Source organism: Dermacentor silvarum, chromosome 2 (assembly GCF_013339745.2).
Source record: "Dermacentor silvarum isolate Dsil-2018 chromosome 2, BIME_Dsil_1.4, whole genome shotgun sequence".
Taxonomy (NCBI): domain Eukaryota; kingdom Metazoa; phylum Arthropoda; class Arachnida; order Ixodida; family Ixodidae; genus Dermacentor; species Dermacentor silvarum.
The window spans coordinates 138,165,622-138,182,842 of NC_051155.1; the positions used below are offsets into that span (position 1 = coordinate 138,165,622).

Consider the following 17,221-nt stretch of genomic DNA (forward strand, 5'->3'; position numbering starts at 1 on the left):
CACGAATGTGAACGCAACGTGCGAGAGGCTTGCTCTTTATGGCATTGTTAAGCATTAATCAATTAAAGATATGCAAAATTCCGCTAAGCAGTCTTTCCGACACATCTAACGCTTCTTAATTAAGATGGTCGCGTTCCCGCGAGCAGCACTGTTGAAGCTGAGAAAGGCGCGTTTTGAAAGCTAGGACGGTGCGGAAAACGGAGGGCGATAGGAGTGACGTCACCAGCCCGCATGTTGACCACCTTACTTACGATTCTAGCCCGCAGAGGACAACCATCTTGGCTAAGTCAAAATAGGTGTGTGGAGAACCGGTTTTCCACATTTGTCCCAACTAAATGTCGCTAAGAATATAAAAAAAACAATAACGGAGGGGTTTACGCGAACGGCAATCACTGTATGTTGAGGGGCGTTGTTAATGCTAATCATTACTATTTTATTTTGTAATTTGCATGAATAACTATTTAATCAAGATTAATTAGATAAAATTTAATTTACTTACCTAATTGATAAGGTGTAACTGCAAGAATGTTTGAGCAAGCCAATTGCTCAGTTTGTTCATCTTCAAGTGCCATCCCGGCAAAGTTCATCAAATTAATTTGTGTGTACATAACAATTTCTACCATTGTTTATTCACAATTACCTGCAAAAATTCATTGTTGTCAAAACGCTACTCAGAGATAATACAAGTTGTTAATTATGCACATATGCTCGTCAGGTGAACTAAAGTGCAAGCACTTAACATTATACCTAAGAAATTTTCCCCTATTTCCAAATACTCCATAAGTACATACAAACAGGAAGCACTCATGAAAAGTTAACCTCAGTGTCACAATGTTGACATAAGAATATGTGCATTCTCTTGTTCATAGATTACAGATTTTATTTCACTGAACAGTAATTTTTCACTTTCGCAGGAAAAAAAAAACAGCAAAGTTTACAACAAATTAACACAGCATGATCAAAAGTCACGTTAGTAAGTTCCAGGAAACGTGTAGCAGGCAACAGTGATTCTAACATATAAAACAGACAGGAACAGGTACACATTCTTCATTATGCACACATTCTTACAAGATTAACTGAAGTGTTCGTCTTAACTGCACCAGAATGTAGCCAAATGATACACGATACTTCAAGATAGTTGAACCAACTCAGATAAAGGGCAGCAATACAATGACCAATTTACTTGTACAAAGAACACTGAATCCCTCGTGCATCTAATTTGGCTCTCCTCTATGGCACAATGCCTTCTATCTGAGTTGCAGCAGCCCTAACTAATGGAACTAGTCCTGACAAGTAACCTAAGCCAACTAGAATGTGCCAACTTCTGGGCTACAAATACTGTTTTACGTGAGCTGACAAATCAATTATGCTGCACAAAGTACACATCAATACAACGAATATACTCGTACGTGACTGATGAATTCCTAATGGACTGATATTTGTTATTCTGCAAAGGTAATATACAAGAACACACACCGGAAACACTAATTTCAACACATACAGAATAGAACAAAGTCTGTACAGTGAAAGCCCTCCAGTGTTAGCATATCTAAACACTCGGCGGAAGTTGATCAGCTCGCGGCAACTGCAATGCCTGGGAACAAGCCAAAGAATGGAACATCGCATGTGCCACAGCAAGTAAGATACACAAACACACTTGCACCAGCTGTGTTTGCTTTTCCTTCTTATGCCAGACTCTTGACAGCACCACTCAATTCTAGTGCAACAATTTATTAGTTTACACAGCCATACCAACTCTGCTGTAAACGCAACTAGAAAAAGGAAAGCAAAACTAGCACCCTCAATGCGAAAAGCGGATCAAAAGGGCAGAATAATGCGTGAAGACAAGAACAAATGGCTAAAACAATTCAAATAAGCACAGTAACATTGTATCAAACATTACACTTTTATGAACATCAATGACTGATCATAGTTAAACACAATGTGGCTCCAAAACTATTTGTTAAAATAACTGCACTCAATAGCATAGAGCAAAGCAACCTGTTGCTATTCATTTAATGATGAAAGACTGCTTGGTTTACCTAGGAGAAGCTGCGTGAAAGAAAAACAAACAAACCCCAGAGCAGTTTCATGAACAGATGCACAAAACTGAATGAGATTACAGATGTGCAAATGTCCTTACAATAATTTCCCTATGCACAACCACAAAAAGACTCGCAGAAAACTATACAAAAGACGTATGCATAGTAAAATACAGGCTAATAAAAATACAATATACGTATATATATATATAACTTCATGGCGACAGCAACAGTAAAATTCGCTCTTAGTACTGTAAAACTTGGCAGCCATACTTCATTAACCACAACAGAAAACTACAGCTAATGTGCACTGAACGACATTCTTTTCATTCCATAACACAAACCCACTGAGTTTTCTTACCCTGACAACGAGAAAAACCATTTGTAATGCTTCTGTAAGCTGCACGTTTATGTGTCACTTGACACACACACACATGCTCCTTCGAACATCTTTTTTCTCACATTAGCAGTGCATAGCGCAAGTTCACTGACCGGGCAATCATTCACCGACTGCACTGAATTCACCGTCACTGGCTGCATTTTGCTCCCATCCATTCACCAGCCTCTGCCAACACTGCTGAGGTTTATAAAACATGAGCTGGTAACAATAGTGTGGCCGTTAAGCCTTTCCCTCCTAAAAGCACTCTCAAGAATCAGCCTCTATTCATAGCTGGCAGAAGCATGCTGAATTCATGTGGGAGAACAAACACAGAAGAAGGTGGTAAGGCAATAGCTCGAGCTTGCAGAAGATAAGCAGTTTGTGTTGGCAACCACCAGAACAAACTGTTACTATCTGGATTGCCATAGCTAGTAAAATGCTTTAGTGTCTGGTGCCCCGAGTGCAAAAGAATGGTGCTTTTTGATGCAGTCCCACAATGAAGAAATCCTCAAGGACCTGAACTGCTAATAGCAGAGGCTTTCATCTCAGGTGAAGAAGGCTCATTTCTACTGTAAACTATGCTTGGAATTGTTGTTCATCCTGCTATGTGTAATAAATGACTGCTCAGTGGCTGGCTAGGAGGTTGGATCTTAAATTATTACATACATGAGTGACATATAGCTCCTGTAGTGCTGTTAAAGATGGAAAACAGCCTTACAATAAAGCGGGAATGGGGTCTCTAATTAGATTTCCACAGAACTTACAGTCAAGCAGTCACACATCATTATATAAAGGCAGGTGCATATTCCATTACCAAATAAGTGTCAAATAGTAAGTACATCAACATGCAGCACAGACATTGAAGTGATATCCTTCCTTGACTCCTTCCCAATATTTGATTTTGTTCCTCATTCAACAAGACCCAAATGCATCTTTCTCTCTCTCCTTAATTTTAACTTTGCTGACTGTCTAACTTGGTAATGCAATAGGTGACCTTGCAATAGCAATGATATTACAAACATTAAATAGTAGAATCACGCAAATTCTACCAACACCGCGATTCTCTCAAGCAGACTAGCTGTCTTTGACATTGTCTCTTGGCCGTTGTTAACTCAACCACCAGTTAATCACCAAAAAAAAAAAGTAGCACACCAAACACGCACTATGAGTGTGACATATCTCTCATAAGCTTAAAAAGATTCTTAAATATGGACTCGGATATGGTACCATAGTGTGATAGAGTTCACAACAACAGAGTATGACATGCTGCTCTACGAATGATATTATGACATCGACATGGCTTTATCACATCTTGCTTTGCACACACAACATGCCAAGGTGACTTTCTGGAACAGATCCAGTCTCAACACTGCTGTCTACTTCGCTAAGCAATGCATGCCAAACATGTGTAACAATAGCAGTTTGCTTCAATTCCCTTAGAGCTGCTATTAGCTTTTCGTTGCGTGAAACCATTGCTGGCGTGCCTATGATTTGTTTGACTTTTTTAAATCCCAAAGGTGCCTGCTTATACTGCCAGGAAAAACGAAAATGCTAGGAATGCTAACCCTCTTCATGAATAGTTTGATATCCTCGTGGAAACAACCTGCATACATATTTTGGTGCCGTTTCACTGTAATATTAGCTGATTAAGAGAGAGCCGACATCAATGAGCATTTCGGTTACGTCAAAACTACACAACATAACATATTAAGGCCATTACAGGCAGCAGCACTGCTTTTCTTTTAGAAAGTTAACATCCCATGATTCTATCTCCATCAGAAATGTACGAAGCATATTTGAGGATTTCCCTGATGAATCATCAATGAATGACATTATAAAGGAACACTTCTCTGAAATCTCTCTCCTTATCTGCCATGATGCTAAAGCAGTTCCGCTTCCACTACTCATCCTCATGAGCATTGTTCTTTCCACTTCTGCTACATCTCTCATTTCTTTACTTAACAAATACACTTTCTCTGTTTTGCTGTTCCACGAAAGTTCAAACCGAATGTCTGTCCACTTAGTTTATGCATTACCTAATTTGGAATACTTTGATGATAAAGGTCAGGAAGCTTCATCTGCTATTTTGTTTGGCCTTGCACCTTTTGTCTGCCAGAGTAAAGTGCAGTTCACTGCGCAGGACCAACCACATAAGCGTGGTTATTTTACCTTATAGAAAAAATGCAGCCAGTGCCGGGTGAATTAAGTGGCATACCACACTGCCATGCAACCAAAGCAAGCTTAATGAAAAGGAACTTAGCTGTGTGGGGTGTGGCATTCGTGGGGGAGTGCTCCGCGACGTGGGTAGAAGGTGTGTCGCAGCGAGTAGTTGAGCAGGTTGGTGACATGCGACATGTAGATGTCTGAGTAGCGGAACAGACGTCGGGAGAAGTATGTTGGGTTGTGATGCGTGCGGAAGATGCTCCCAAAGTTGGGGTTGAACAGAGACTTGGTGGTTTTCCTGTTTTAGTGGTGTAGAGGAGAAAAAAAAAAGCAGAAACAAATGCAACCACGCAACCGTGATTTCTCAAATGAGTCAATGCAGAGCACTAGGATGCAAAGTCCTTGTTTATTCAAAGGTTTAAAAGGACACTAAAGGTTGTGAGCTCAGGTAATGACGATGACACGCTTTGATTCCTGGTCCTTTATAATGGCTGATCGACGACTACACTGGTGTGAGTTCACTTGAGCCTGGCTCTCAGCAGAGCAGTGGCTTTCAAGTGAGATGGCTAGGTAAGGACTAGCGGACAGCAGCGCTTTCACTGTACTGTGGCCAAGAACCAATTGACACTGGCCAGGCAGCGTAGCAAATGTCTAGGTTGAGTCAATGCTTGTGTTTAGTGTGCCTTTAAAGGGTAACTAAAGATAAATGTAAAGTTGGATTGATAGGGTGCACTTGTAGAGTGCCAAAACACCAGACTTATGACAAACGCTTGGTAATCCATAAAGGATGCAGAAACAAAAGGAATGTGGCAATGACACCTTGAAATTCCTGTGCCCAGTCCCGATGACATCCCAGATTTTGACAGCATCCACTGACAGCAAATTAACAGACCAACCTGATGTCGAGTTTTACTATGTCATTACTACTGCAGAGGGTAGTGATAGTAGGTGCTCCCCCCTCTCTATAATCGACTGGCAAGAACCAATACTGGCAGCTAGACTTGGCGTTCTATTCGAGGCTGCTTTGTATAGTACACAATATGTGTTCAAAACAGGATTAAAAAATGTAGCATATTGGTCATGAAAAGGCCGCACTTATAATGGTAGTACATGAGTGCTTGAAAGCAGGCACTTCTGCCAGAAGCCATGTTTATGCAAGTAGAATGTTTGTGGAGAAAAGTATAAACCTATAATATTATAAAAATGAAGATGCAGGAAATTCCAGTTTTAAACTGCGCCAAAGCGTGTGAAGGTCTGAACTCTCTTCATTTATACATGTATTAGCACATACTGCCAAAGTCCAGCCCGACCACTGAGATTTTGTAAAGAAGTCTACTTATGGCACAAATCTGGCAAGTCCCTTCCTGAGAAGAAACCGACATTGCATTCCCAAATATTTATACTAGTAGAACTAAATACAATAAATGCATGACTGCTATTTGCTTTTAACAAAACGCTCTAAAATCTGCTTACCTGAGCTGATCTCGTTCCTGCAGGAGTTGTTCAATGAAGTCCTCAATGTCCTCATGGTCCTGGATTTAATCGCAAGAACAAATATTATGTGATGTAAATCTAAAATATTTATTACCGACATTAGTGTGCAACAAGTATAGCAGAACCTCGACATAACGAACACGAATATAACAAATAATCAGATATTGCGAAGTAAATATAAAATGTAGCTCGTCAATATCCGTTTGTAATGAATGCTTATAACAAATATCGAATATCATGATGGTATTTTTGTGTCAGATGCAACTGCATAATAATGGAGTTTGAGTATAATATTCGCAGTATGACCAGGTGATAAGACATGCAAAGTGGAGCACGGTTTCGGGAATGTTGAGCAGGCTTTCTCATTACAGCATGAAACGTGGAGGCAATGGTCACGTGGTATGAAAAAATAAAACATAGGTTAGTCAGCCCAGTGGAGTGGCCAAGGGCCACACCACGACCACCTGGTCAATTAAAAGCTGAGCGCAATATAGGCACTCAACAGGAAAGATGGTGACGGGGTGGTGCCGTGTTATGAAAGAAGTGAGAGCAAAGGGGCAGGCATATCCTGTGTCGAATGTGGTGAAGCACAAAATGAAGGAGGAAAGAACAGCCAATGCGGCAGTTGGCCCCAGTTTCCAGCGATGTGGTGACAGTTTGGCCCACGACCACTGCGCTAGACTGACTGACATGTGTGTCAGGATTTTGTGACAACACATGAGCACCATTTCACATTTACGTGGTGTAGCAAGGAAGCTTGCACAATACACCATAGGCCATGTTTGAATTGTAAAGCTTGTTTTGAACAATCGACAGTGTAGAAATTATGCTCTCATTGAGACTATTTGCAAGAAGTTTTGGTTGTATACTTCTCATTCTGACAGGTGACGCTTTAGTGTATAAATGTGATAAGATTAAGTATACTGTGGTGCTGTTGCATCTCTGGTTATGAATTTTATATGTATGAAACATCTGTATGGTAAGCTTTGCTCCAATGCAGGCATAGCAAAAAAGAAAAAAAAAAACATTGAATGCCAAAATTTCACTAGCACATTATTATCTCATTCAGTGTAATTAACACACACCAGCCCCTACAAGCAGTTTAAACACACCTGGAAAAAACTTACCTGCATCTCTTCAATTAAGTGCTGCAGAGATTGAAGCCAACTGACAGTGTGTCTAAATTCTTCAGAGTTCAGGATCTTAATCTCGTTCTAGAGAAAGAAAATAAAAGATCAGCACACTCCTGCCTAGCAAGTTCCTGCTCTATTGTTCATGTTCAGGATCATGTTTAGTTAAAAAAAAACTGTTTTGGTTACAAAACCAAGTAAAAATTTAACCCTCTATCTCCCAATCTATTCTAAGAAAACTGCCAAAACATTTAAACTTTTTTACTTCACGAAAAGTTTTCATGCCTGTCCTCTATCAAAAAAAAAAAAAATCAGGCAAGTTTGCACTCGGTCGTGCAAAGCTTAGGCACAGCGAAGCTTACTGGGTGCTACTGCTAGGTATGAACTTGGTTGCTGCTATGTCTTAACTTGGTTTAACTTAACTACGCATGAAGGAAGGTATTCTCGAGCGATCATTTTCGGAGGTACCTTCCCTTTCGCGACATTTCGCGTGACTAGCACTGGACGCATGGGCACCTACGAGCGACAGCGCTGGACTCATCGGTGCCTATGAGCGACAGCGTTCCTGGCATGCCACAAACGCAGGCAGGCTAGCCAAGGTTGGCACAGTGCCAAGAACGCTGCTGCTTGCCGACGTCGAACGTGCTGGAGGGTAGCCGCTCAATATAAATCGGCCAGCTTCGCTGTGTCTTAAGCTTTGCGCGGCCTAGTGCAAGCTTTCGCTCCATTTTTTTTTTCTCCTGGCTCAGCGCGGAGAGAAGAGAGGCAGGGGTCGGGAAGGTAGGAAGCTGGCGAGGAGAATGCGCACGCGGTCTCCCCCTCCTTCAGGTTGCAATGGCTACCACGGCTACGCACCACAAATTACGGCTGGCTTAAACAGCTTCACTGTTAAAAAAATATATATATGGTTTATTATTCCCTCGATTCAACAAAAACACTGTACCACAGGACAACTTGTTATCAAAGAGCTATTTCTTGTCAGTTACATATATGTAAGGGTTTAAAGTAACTTTCCCTGAACACATGGTAGCCAAACGAATGTAACCTAAAGGATGACTCACGTGCATGAATGCCTGAACTTAGAAGTGTGTGGTGAAACGAGTTAACATGCATGAGATACCCAGCGCACAAATGGGACTTGTCGGTTAAAGGGAAAAAAGTGCAAGCAGTTCAAATTAATCCACACAGGTCAAGTGTACAGTGCAGTGCCTTAATGTATATGCATGGATATTCAAACGAGACGCAGGCTCACAGGAAGATATAAACTTGAAATGATCAAAAGTGGTCAAACAAGCGATGTCTCCGGAGCAAACAGTTCAACAAAAGGACTTGATCTTGTCATGGTAACAATTTGTTCTTGTCCCGTCAACAACCAATTTGTCCTCATCACGGTAACAAAATATCCTCGTTACGGTAACAATTGTTACCGTGAAGAACACAAGTCCCCTTGTTCAAATGTTGGCTCCAGTGACATCCCTTGTCTGACCATTTTTGATCATGCGTCAAAGTTGTTTAGAGGGAGCACTGGCCTAATGCTATAAATATTAAGATCTTATATAATAGGATATAATATATCATACTATATCATACAATATAATTCATTTATTTAGCAATACTGCCGATCTCACAAGAGATCATAGCAGGGAGGGCATACATATAAATTTAAAAGAAGTACAATTAAATCATTTATACAATGCAAAACGCTGCAGTATTCAATACATGAAGATCAGTAGTAACAGACAAATCGCAACAAGGCTACAAATTACGACAATTACAATGGTAGGGTGTGCAATGATGCAATCAGGTTGTTGAAACACAAAATCCGGATACAGGTTATAAAAAAAAATTACAGGAACTGCTCAGCCTGCACATCCATTTCCACCATGGTTAGGAACATATCTAAAGATGAAGCGTTAGTAATGCAAGGACTAAATTGGTTCCATTCCCTTATGGTTTGAGGGAAATACGAATATTTGAAGCAATTTGAGTTGGAAGTGCATTCATTAAGTGTTTGAGAGTGCCTGTAGCGTGTTGATCTAGAACGATTGTATGAAATTAGTCTAGACGTGTCAATGTTTATGTCACATTGGATTAATCGAAACGAAAGCTTTAGTCTTGCTAGTTTTGCCCGACTTTGCAGTGTTAATAACCCAGCTTTCTTTAGTAATTCAGTCGGAGAATCCGTTACCTTGTATTTATTATATATGAACCTTACTGCCTTCCTCTGCACCCCCTCCATTCTTGCTATAAGTTCCTTTGTGTAGGGGAACCAAACAGCAGTGGCGTATTCTAGCACTGGTATAACAAGCATTTTGTAGGCCAACAGCTTCGTATCTGGGGGTGCGAGACGAAGGCGTCTTCTCAAAAAGAAAAGCCGCTTTAGTGCACTTGAAGTTACATTATTAACGAGGGTTTCCCATTGACGGTCATGTTTTAAAGTGACGCTTAAATATTTATGCTCAAATACACGTGTGAGAGGTGTGTCATTAATAATGTAAATAAAGTTATGGTAAGTGTTACAGATTTTTGAGCATTTAGGGTCATCTGCCACTCCTGACACCAAGAAAAGACAGACTCTAGGGCATTATTTAGTATATGGTGGTCATCATCGGAATTAATTTCACGGTATAAAATACGCATGGATCAGGATCAGCGAATAGACGGATGTTAACATGTAATCTGGAAGGCAAATTGTTTATGTATATTAGAAATGAAACTGCCCTGGGGCACTCCCAATGTAACAGGTGCAAAAGTGGAATCTTCGTTATGAATATGGACAAACTGCAAGCGGTCAGTCAGATAGTTTTCTATCGATTTAACAATAGGGCTTTCTCCTAGTGTACACTGAAGCTTCCTAATTAGTTTTCTGTGTGGTACATGGTCAAAAGCCTTGGGGTAGTCCAATAAAATTAAGTCTCTTCTATTACCAAGACTTTGTGATATGTTGTGTATTAGTTCTAGTAGCTGTGTGTGACTGTTGAGAGACCCTGTCGGAAGCTGTGTTGATAGGAAGAAAGAATAGATGCCTGTTCGAGGTATGTGCTTATGTGTTAAAGTACTGCATGTTTGAGAAGTTTACATATGGTCGAGGTTAGGGAAATGGGCCTGAAATTAGATACGTGTGATGTGCTACCAGATTTATGCACGGGGATGATTTTAGTAGTTTTCCACTCGGCAGGAAGTGAGCACGTTATTAATGATTTCTTAAAGTTATGGCATAGATATTTAGCATTCCACTCAGCATATCTCTTAAGAAATATACAGTATAGACCACTTATAATGTAACCGCTTATAGTGCACGACCGGATATAGTGCGGTCTTTTCAGACTCTCGTTAATTTTTCCATAGCACTATGTATACACGTATCGCTTATAGTGCAGTTACGGGAAACGAAATACCGGTTACAGTGCGGCTGCCTGGGAGTACGGAAGTCAGCGGAGACGGCGAACGCTCCCCTCAAACGGGCGCCCCAAGCTCGAGGAAGAAAGAGAGCCGAAGTGGAGGAGAAGGGCACGTGGTGCGAACGAACAGCCAGGGAGGCTGAAACCAGAATCTTGAGTGCGAGTCGTGAAATATCACGGCGCGCATAGCGAGTGAGGGCCGCGAAACTGCCAAGGCCGGCCTAGCTCTCTTCACGATAATGGCAGTAAACGAAACTTCAGGGAGCGGGCGGCGCGGGCACGGCACGGCGAAGGGCGCTCGCAGAGACCGTGGAATGTGAGGGAGGAGGGCGGCAGGGAAGCGGATTTCGCCTCGGCAACTTCGCCGCTTCGGTGGCTCCCCTCGCCCTCCCTCGTACCTCCCTCACTTTCGACTGTCACCGTGCGCGCCCACCGCCATGCAGGTGCCGCCGCTACAGCCGGCCCGGCGCCAGATCCCCGAAGTTTCGTTTTCTGTCGTTATCGGGAAGCGGGCGTTAGCCGGCCTGGGACAGCGCCGCTGCTTCCCTCTGCGCCGTAGCCGCAGCGTGCACGGTCAACACGTGACTAGAAAGTAGAGGAAGCATAAAGGAGAAAGAAGGGTTCACTGCCATTTTTTATGCGTGGCTACGGTAGCGTGGCTGAGACGTCGGCACGTACACACATGTTCCGGCGCAACGCAGAATCGGCGACCTTGCCATTTGAGAGGGGTGAAATTTCCGCCGTATTTTTTTTCTTTCTTTTTTTTTTTTTGTTCGCGCGCGACATTGAGGGGTCTCTCCTAAGCTTTTACTTTATGGCGGTGCCGGAGCAATGCCGGTTGGAGGCACCGCCGTGTGATTTGGTTCGAATTAACGAAATTCGACTGTAAATTGAATGCAAATGTTCTAGCCGCATTCCTCGACAGTCGCATACGCGTGGCGGCTCGGTGCACACGTTTTGCATATGTGCGGGCCTTGAAAATTGTTGCTTTGGTTATAGTGCGGTACCACTTATAGTGCAGATATTCGCGACTCCGGCGACTTGCGTTATAAGCGGTCTACACTGTATATAGCAGTGATTGGGTCAACACTCATAATCAAAGTACTCAAAATCTGAAGCAACCTGCATTGTTGTTCGAAATTATGTTTATGCACCGTGCAAAATGTTTGTAGAACTGTTAGCGGAAACAGCAATGCAATTCATGACCTGTTCAGAGCACATTTCTCCAAAATGGTTCTGAGCACACTGTTTCGAGCAAAAAGGTATGCTTTACTGGCTTGACTTCCACTCTGTAGTTGCAACATTCCACCTAGTGACTGTAATTAAAAAGTTATATAGTAACATTTTATTAATTGTCACTACTAGTGCCACACAGCATGAAATTTCCTCAATCGTGTATGGTTATTTAACAAATGAGTTAGCATCGAACTGTCTTCTCTTAGATTCTAACTTTTACTGCCATCAATTGCTTGCTTCAGTGACCCTGGGGGACGTCATGGATTTTGTTTTGAGTGCATCTTGTACCTTGAGATACACGACACTTCGTATGACGTATCGGGAACAAAGATACTGATGCATACCTTGCCGAAAGTATCATGATGCAGATGCAAGATACCTAAAGAATATCTTAAGATAGTATCTAAGATACACGTATCTTTGATACTGCCCAGTTCTGCTTGTAATGTACTCATTTGCTTATGAAGTAATAAACTATAGCACATGCAGTAGAAGGTTCACCCCACAGTCTTGCTTTGATAATTTCTCTCGTAACATGTACACCTTATTCACGTCTGTGCCTTTATACTAGTGTAATAATTTTTGTCATTGTCTGGCTATTACTGTAAAGTATACTTGAATAATTTTCACCACCTGGGATTCTTCAGCATGCAGACAAATTCATAAGTATGTGGGTGTCTGTACATTCTGCACCTATTAGAATGCAGCCACAGGAGTCGGGAATGAAATCTGCGACCTCATGCAGAGCAGTACAATGCCATAATCGCTGCGCAACAATGACAAGTGTGGCGTGTGATCTTTACTATGTATTGCCAAATCAAACAGTTGTTGCCAAGAACAGCAATGCTAATCTGGCAGTGAGCCCTCACCGCCAGCTCCCATATGATGGCGCCCGTTCTCCAGCCATAGTTGAGTGTCAGGTCGGCGAGGTCACTGTAAATCTGGTCTCCGAAGTACAGGACGCTGTTGCCGCACCAGCCAGTCATGGCCTGGAGCTGGGTGACTGTGCCCTGGGTGAGGAACAAGATGTGCAGAAAGAAATGCATCCCAAATGAAGGCAGTTTTTAACAGAATGTCCTTAATTCACTTGACGCTTCTAAAGTTTGTGGAAGCTCTTGCCCATTCAGTCAGCATGCCGAACAGCAGCAGCAACATCGTGGCTAAGAAAGAAGACGACGAAGTAAAGCCCACGACTGAATGTGACAATCTAGCGAACCTGCTGCAAAGCAGAACGTCGCGGGTTTGATTCTTGGCCACCGTGGCCACAATTCAATTGGAATGAAATGCAAAAAATGCACAAAATTTAGATGCACGTAGAAAAACCTGACGTGGTCAAAATTAATCTGGAGCCCAACCCCCACTACGGCGTACTTTATAGACCCTTTTCATCGCACTCTGATGGGTGTACAGTGGCTCCCAGAGGGACGCGGTAGTACTGGGGCTCTGGATTCATTTCGACCATCTGATGTTTTTTAATGTGCACATAAATCTAAGTAGAGGAGCATTTTTGTGTTCCATCCCTCTCGAAACGTGCCTGCTGCAACCGGAAACCGAGCCACCGCGAAGGCAACATGGCGGGTCTTTAGACAACAAATGACTGGGGGAGCCCAAGCGCCATCTGCTTCGAGTGAGCAAACTAGCAGGTGAAAAGGGTCTGTAGCCCACTGCACAGCTTTGGAACAATAAACCCCACCATTTGATTTCATTTTAATTTAACTAGCTAGCCAAGGCTCAGACTTCCCCACAAGTTACATAAAAATACAATTAGTTGGCTGTTACATGTTACTGTCCACTTCTTCACATACTACGCATCACCTCCTTACATTTTAATTCATTGATTATAGTCACTCATTTGTTTTAGCTAACATGGAGCCCTGAACACAAAACTTTTCGAAGAAAGAGAGCTGTAAGAAAGTTTGTTTTCATCGTTGCTTTGTTAAACATCCTGGAAATCGGCTATTCACAATGGCATTTGTACAAAGAAACAGTACAGAATGCAGCTTCCAAATCTAAGTGTGGACAAACCTTTTGCTACAAAGCTTTCTTGAAAAACAACAACCTCATTTACTTTTCTCTGCAGCTCCCATGTTATGAAAATTTTTGTGGTAGGCTGTGTACATTGTGTAAACGTTGTCCTGCTGTTGCACTTGCACCTGTTTTATCATACACACACTTTATCAGCATGAAAGTTTCAACTTGCACTTCCTGCACCACAAAGCACATTGCTGTTATTCCATGCTCACTGCTAGTATGTAACTATATAGTAGCATATTCATTAATTAAATTTAGCTGAACGTGAAACAGTTAATCCCAAATGTATGATGGCTCTTGAGATGTTTTACTTTAATGCTGCACCCATGTATCAATCTGTGTTGTGACGGTCTATATATACTTCATATTGTATTATAGTGATGGTGAAAAACCAAAAACTACCAAAAGTATGAACTAAAAATCTGGCTATTTATTAATGAAACTTGTGCCCAGAAAGACAAACAACACACAACATTTCTGCAATAGTGGTGAACAAAGTCGTCTGCCGTCGAATTTGATATAACGGGCTAATTGTGTTTGCTATTTACAAGTCTTATCGTACATTCCAGAGTAATTACTGGTACTCACATACATTTGAGAATGTACAACACTATTTGCGAGCTGTGCGCAATGTGACAGCAATTCTTTTGCTATAGAATTAGCAAAAATGTTCAAGAAGTTTCAGAGACTGTAGGCATGTCTTGTGCCAAGCAACAACTTGATAACAGTGACAGTCTTGAGAAAACGGACTCTGGCATAAGTAAAACAAAGATACATTGGTCACGCGGTGACACATCCATTGCCTCAGCCAGCCTCAGACACTGTAGGCGCGCAAGATGCAAGAAGGGGCACAGGCCACGTGAAGCACTTTGTGTATCCTGTGACCCTGAAACAACGCATAAATTGCTGGCATGGCCAATGTTCGAACAACATTTCACTATGTTGTGGCTACTATTTCATGTGCTTATGAATGAAGCGTTTGTTGATGAGGTCGTGGCAATGGTCCCTTGGTTGTGTGCACACACATGAGCTCGGCAGTGCAATGCCATAGCCACTAGGCTACCAGGGTGGGTAAGGACACACGCACACAAAGCTACCTTCCAACGACATGTTATTCCTGGGAAACAGCGACACTTATACATCCCACATGTTACATCACAGAACTTATGTTTAGCCAAAAGATAACAAATAAACATTACCATTAACATCTATGTGTTATACTTGTGGGTGAATGACGGGAAGTGTCGCTCTTTACTGGGAATAAAAAATTCACCAATGATTACGATACTGCCTAATGTGAAATTTGAGCGCAGCTCTATATGTGTTTTCATTTCACAATATATTGGCTGGCGTGCACAATCTGTCTCGTGCGGCACGTTGCAAACAAAGTGAAGTGTGGCATGACTGCCTCACTAATCTGGAGATCACGAGAGGCAGCGCGTGGGTGACACGGGGGCGCGATTCACAGCAGCCGCCGCAGACAGGCATCCCAGATGACACACACTACTCTTGTGCCATCTCGTAGTCATCGTCGCCACACTACGCTTTTCTTCTCATGTTTTCACCATACCCTATTCCTCTGCTTTTCTCCTCGCGTCTTTCATCCCCCACTGTGCTCCACATTCGCTCTTTCATCCTTTGCTGTGCTCGATCGCTTGGTTACGCCGATGCTCACCGCAGGAACGAGCATCTAAGACCTGCGCTCTAAAAGTTGCTGCAAGTTTGCACTGTGTGCACGTCCCATTGCTCTTCTGTGTCCGTGTGCTACTTGCACTACATTTTGACACTTTCGTGATGTTATACCCCCCAACAAGAAAAAATCACAAATTTTATCAGAGGTAACACCACCACCACCACAAACCTCAATGTAGACTTTGTTCTTTTCCAGTTTGGTGACACGCTCCCAGAGCTGACTCTTCGTTTCTGGGTCATACACACGGAACGGTCTGCAAGAAGAGGTTTTTGCAGGTGAGTGCATGTGTGTGCACTTTAAAAGTGATAAGCTGCATCAAAGCTGACGAAGTTGGCCTTATCTCCTTCGGTTGTGGCAGATAAGCTATAAGGGTGACCAGTGCTACTCATTATTACAAAAGCTTGGTTTCGTTGCTCTCACCAAGTTGCTTGTCAAGCTGTTCAGTAGCTTGTCACAGCTTTTTGGAATCCCTAACACTCAAGCTTAATAAATTTAAGAAATAATATAATTACATACATTTGGGCACTTATGAGTTTTTTGGGATTTCAGGTGGATTATACACTCGAGCAATCCTTTGGATCTGTACAGCTTGTGGGAAACCAGAAGAGCAAACCAAAAGCTACTGGTACCAATACTTCACTGTATCCTAGGTTATGGTAGTGCAATTAGCTGTATAATCAATGACAGCAGCCTATGTGCAATGATTATAACTAAATGCTTATAGCAGATCAAGCCATACCTTTAAAGGGGCCCTGAACCACCCCTCAGGCTTGGCGAAAAAACACGTTCAGCAGATAGCATATGCTGCTGTGAACATCTCAGCCAAATTTTACACTCGTGTGCGACGTATGGGGCTCAGAAGCGGAATGCAAAGTCACCTTTTTCTCAAACGCTCTCATTTCAACAGAAGCCATGTTCCTCACTCTCTTCTGTGTGCTTTATTTCATCATAAAGCACATTCCCCTAGACGGCTGCTATTGGTTGATGCGGTAGGCTACGCGGCGTAGATGCCGAGGCCGTGGCGTGGTGCCGCCACATGTACAATGGCTAAGCGCACTGCGGCTCGCTCGTAAGACAACCTCGTTTGGGTTACAATTAGCATGTCGTAGGCACCAAAATTGGAAGTCAAGGATGAAATTTGAACTGCGTGCCACAGTGACATTTAGAAGGCGGAGCTTTGTGGGCACGCCCCACTCTACCGTAGCCTTCGCAGTGGAAGGCATTGAAGAAGGAACGGGAGCACTACGGAAGCCATGTTTGATTGCCAGTAACTCCGCTTCTGTTGAACGCATCGAAGTACTTTTTGCGGCAAAGTATTTCTGAAATAGCCTATTTCCACTTCAATTGCATTTCTACATTTTGATAAAGAGAGGTTCAGGGCCCTTAAACATTTATGAAGAATACAATGAAGAAGATTGTTTTAATTCGATATAGCTAAATTTCAACTTCCTTAGGTGAAATATTCTGCTTGATTTCTGGACAGTTTTTGGCAAGCCAAGGACATATTTGGGCTTATTTTGAGATGGCTGTCTGCTTGCTAACTCCAATTCATCTTGCCACCCTGTCTGATATCTCCCACACAAAGACATAACTTCAGTTTTCAATCAGAAATCGGCGACAAGAACCTAAGAAAAAAAAAGCATTTTGCTCAC

The 17,221-nt window shown here is 42.4% G+C and overlaps 1 protein-coding gene across 2 annotated transcripts in view; it reads right to left on the reverse strand.

Annotated features, from left to right (window-relative positions):
• Positions 1 to 471: 471 nt before the first annotated feature.
• The window catches only part of LOC119441829 (5'-nucleotidase domain-containing protein 3-like), a 33,956-nt gene continuing 17,206 nt past the window's right edge, over positions 472 to 17,221 (reverse strand). For both annotated transcript variants that reach the window (XM_049661653.1, XM_037706462.2), the window contains exons 10-14: positions 15,738 to 15,822; positions 12,715 to 12,855; positions 7,206 to 7,292; positions 6,058 to 6,116; positions 472 to 4,882 (exon numbers count right to left, since the gene is read on the reverse strand). In XM_049661653.1, the coding sequence (XP_049517610.1) occupies positions 4,678 to 4,882; positions 6,058 to 6,116; positions 7,206 to 7,292; positions 12,715 to 12,855; positions 15,738 to 15,822 (577 nt within the window). In that variant the 3' untranslated portion in view covers positions 472 to 4,677. The remainder of the gene's footprint in view (positions 4,883 to 6,057; positions 6,117 to 7,205; positions 7,293 to 12,714; positions 12,856 to 15,737; positions 15,823 to 17,221) is intronic.